Source organism: Pinus tabuliformis, chromosome 6 (genome assembly GCF_031772625.1).
Source record: "Pinus tabuliformis cultivar Carrire ecotype Pingquan chromosome 6, CPIR1, whole genome shotgun sequence".
Taxonomy (NCBI): domain Eukaryota; kingdom Viridiplantae; phylum Streptophyta; class Pinopsida; order Pinales; family Pinaceae; genus Pinus; species Pinus tabuliformis.
The window spans coordinates 903,302,928-903,307,048 of NC_142292.1; the positions used below are offsets into that span (position 1 = coordinate 903,302,928).

General features: G+C 37.8%; 1 protein-coding gene across 1 annotated transcript; it reads left to right on the forward strand.

Annotated features, from left to right (window-relative positions):
* Positions 1–688: 688 nt before the first annotated feature.
* LOC149261853 (outer envelope pore protein 16-3, chloroplastic/mitochondrial-like) lies at positions 689–3,122 on the forward strand. Its single transcript, XM_089382439.1, has 2 exons — positions 689–924; positions 2,759–3,122. Exons 1-2 carry the CDS (start codon positions 702–704, stop codon positions 2,776–2,778), a joined length of 243 nt encoding a protein of 80 aa, XP_089238565.1. The 5' UTR covers positions 689–701; the 3' UTR covers positions 2,779–3,122.
* Positions 3,123–4,121: the final 999 nt, after the last annotated feature.

Sequence of the window (4,121 nt, forward strand, 5' to 3'; positions counted from 1 at the left end):
TCCAGGTGCTTCTTCGTGTGAGACCTCACACTTGCCCTTGCTCGACGATACTTCTAGGTGCTTCTCACACTGGAATGGAATTGATCATCTGTGCTATTTGCATTCACTCTCTGCATCGATCGAAGGCTTAAAGTCGGATGTCACAGGCATGGTGGAGGATAGACATGCTTAAAGAAACTGCTGTTGTGGGAAAGAGAATTCGGCTCCCTTTCTTCTCTGTTTTATTTCAGGCATAGGAATTTGGGTTTTTTGGTGTAGCTTGCTTCAAGATTTCTATGTGTTGGTTTACCCATTTCTGCTTATTACATATACAGGACAAGTGGCTTATTTGATTAAAAAACCCAAGGGACATAGGCTCTAGAATCCATGAAATGTTATATAAGTTCATTAAATCCAAAATAAATTTGTTTCAGAACTATGAGTTCACAGAATCAAGGGACAAATTACATTATCCTCTCAGTGGAATCAAAGGAATTGTCTATATAGTCCTTTTTCAGAATCAAACCTAAATCTTTATCTAGGGTTTTAATAATCTAGGGCTTTAATATGAAAGACTTCCATTTTTGGAGGATTTTGCAAGGAAAGGCACTGGTGGAAATGGATCCTATATAGAAGATAAGGATGGAAGACACCCCTGGTTTAACGTTTAAGACTTTCAGTGGCACGATGAGTGGTTTTGTTGGGGGTATGTCTAGGGAGGTATGGTGGCCAGATGGTATAATGTGCCGAAGGTTGAAAGGAGCATTTCCCTTTCAGGTTTGATCAAGATTGTGCAACTTATGGGGAGTTATGGTCTCACATTTGCTGCAATCGGAGAGGTCTTTGCATTGACCAATCACGTGGTTGAGAAATTTCGAGAGAAGGACTTCTGGAATGGAGCCATGGGTGGCTTTGTTGCTGGCACCTCCATCTTGGGTTTGAGAGGTAAAGATTCTACCTGTTCGAAAGCTCTATTTTTTCTGGGAAAAATTCTTCTAAATTCAATTATAGTGCTGATAATTAATTATTTATATTAGACAAAATGCTTACTTTCATCACTGGTAATTTTGTACTAGGGTTTCAAAATTTATTTACTCAATTAAGCAGTGAAACAAAAAGTCCATTCAGTGGTACAGTATAATAGGATTCAAACACAATCTCACTGTTCAACAATATCACTGCTCCACAATAACATTCAACACAGTTTTGTAACAGTTCAATAATGCCAATACAACCTGGGTTCAACAGTTGCAGTACAAATGAACTCCACAGACTTTAAAAATAATTCAAATCCAGCTATTCTGACCCACAACTTTGAAAACTATTCTACTAACATTATCCAGAACATACCCAACTAGGACTGATAATTTTCCTGGCTCTATATATGGCTTCCTTCAGAGCTCTCTAAGCCCTTTTTACTGCTCGTAAGCTGCCTTAGCAGTTCTCGGACTTATGACAAACGTAGATCAGATGAGGTTCTTCGATTTGCTGATGGAAAGTGGAGAAAAGGGGTGACGTCTACTTCAGGCAAAGATGCAGTCTCGGATTTGGCACATACTTCACCTCAATACCTCAGACATATTGCGAGTTAGACCCTCCCACTTCCTCAGGAACTCTCTTTTAGTTACAGGGCCCGCACTATATTCCAGGACCCTGGATCTGTGGAAATCGACTTCAGGAAACCCTTCATATCAATCATAAGGTAGCAAATGATATTCTGACCCTCAGAACATACCCAGTCTGCTACAGGACCCATGAGATGATTCCAGGAGGTCTCGCTCAGCCTTAAAAGGGCTTGGATTATCACCACTAGATGCCTTGGACTATCACAGGTCCACTTCTGGACTTCGGTCTGTCGTGGGATGGCTACAGGAATTGTGATCTGTTACAGAATGGTTGCTCGGCCTCAGGGTATGTGATCTGCTTCAGACAATTCTTTTCAGGATATGTGATCTGCTTCAGACAATCCTCCTCAGGTGGATGTTGCCTGATTGTCTTGTTAATCTTCCTCAGATCCGTTATACTGGCCTCTGGAGTTGTGATGTGTTTCAGGACGTCTTAATTTTTTCCACACACATAGAAAAAAACCACGATAACTAAACTCAAGAAGATTTTGGTCTGTCCAATAAGTTAATAACTGAACCTCAGAGAAATTGTCCAGCTTATGTAGAGTTAGGTACTGCTTTGCCACAGGTTTTCCCAAAATTAATTCGCTGCTCCTTTCAATAATTAAAACCCTGTTGCCAGAACAAGAGACCAATAAAAAGAATGAAAAAGAGTGACTAGGTAGGGTGGGATCACCTCCACCGAAACTAGTCAAAGAAAATGGGATATTCAACCCTCAGAGCCTCAGGCTCAAAGAAAATCAGAGACAAATGATGCAATCCAATTATGCCTCAAGTGCTTCTAGGCCTCTTGTATTTATAGTTTCATGAGGGGTATTTTTGTTTAATTAATTGAGTGATGTTCACACCAGTGACCAAACCCCACTCCAACTTTGGGTTTTTTGCCCCAGCTGCCCCAAAACTTGCCCATCATTGGGTATTTTGGGGATTCCCTTTTATCAAGGACTATAGCCTACGGGGATCTATAGGATACTTCATCCCTTGGGCCAATTAATCCCTCGAGGACATTACAACAATCCTTTCCTTATTATCAATTAGAGTGCAAATTATTCCCATGTTTAGATGTCTGCATTCTTTGATATGAGTTAATTTACTTGCATTTTTTAGTACAAATGAAGTACTGAGTTCTTACATTCGGTTTATACTTGTTGCAGGTCCAGCATGGGGACAATGATACTGATATATTTTACTCTGCAATCGGAAAAATTTGTTTTCTTATTCACATAGATTTTTAGGAAAGTCCGGTGTAATGTACAGATTTTTATTATGCTGTTTTCATGGGTCCTCCATTCTTTGATTCAAGTTTTTGACTATACTCTTTGCCTAGAGCACAATATTGTGATCTTTGTAAATGCTTCAAATAGGGAAGTCAACTGTAGACTGATTTCATATTTTCATTGTCAAGTATTTTCTTCTCATTTATCTCTCGAATTAGTTTAAGACATATCTAAACTTATTAATTTGTACATTCTTTTAACTTTTCATTTTCAGAAGGTTATGAATCTTTATTTATTATGAGTTCTGATTTGTTTTTGTAAAGGATACTTTTAATATATACAGAAAAATGTTTACATAAAAAAAGAAAGAAAATGAAGGGTATATACAATTGTATTTACATACTCTTAAACAAACAAAAACATTTATGGAATCAGAATAAGTGGTCGAATCTAACAGTTTGGCTTCCTTAATCAACAATGATCTTTTTGCCAGCAGCTGCATATGTACCCGCTCTCTCTATAACTGACAAAAGGCAACTGATGAACAGATTTCATTAGCAAAAACATGTTTGCAGCATAATGTTCAAATAACAAATAATGCAGAGATTCTCAAACAATGCCAGATACCAACCAAAGAATCCTGAATCAGAGATCTAGATCCCCCCATAACATTGCCCTCCAATGAAGATGCCAGTGAAGAATACTAACCAATTGCAACTAAACATAATTGTAATTTTTTTATCATATTGTATCTGGAAAGCATGCACTCATCAGGTTACCTGTATTCCCATGTTTCTAATGGCGAATAGGTATCGAACAGGCAAGCATGCACTCATGGATCAGAAAACTGTGAATGCAGATTATCCCAAAAAGGGCATTGTGTAGCAGAGGATTTTGGTGTATGTTTCCAGGGTTATCTTCTTTTGGCTATGTTTCTATTTATTATTCATATTTATATTCTTGTAGCGTGTCTGCTGGTTTTTGATGTAAAAAGTTCTGAAGTTCATGTCAGATTGTTCTTGAATTAGTGAATTCTCTTGGTTTCCTAGGGTTTGTGGTTGTTCTTGGGTTAGGATCCATGTTTTATTTCCATTTTAGTTTGTCTCAGAGTATATGTCTGCTTTGATTTCCTATTTTCCTTGTTCTTCAAATTTGTTTTCGAGGGTTTAGTATGGGAAAATCTCCATTTTATTTAAGGCGGTGTGATCGCGATTGCATTGCCTAAAAGTGGTTTTTTTGAAAGAGATTGATAGTAATTTTTTGTTGTGGTTTTGGATTTTCTGTTTTGATGTTTGGGCTT

Bases quoted from the DNA above. Each gene is read 5' to 3' on its own strand.
- LOC149261853 (XM_089382439.1), top strand. From the start codon at position 702: ATGGTGGCCAGATGGTATAATGTGCCGAAGGTTGAAAGGAGCATTTCC. The intron at 925-2,758 runs GTAAAGATTCTA...TACTTGTTGCAG, and splicing joins CTCCATCTTGGGTTTGAGAG to GTCCAGCATGGGGACAATGA.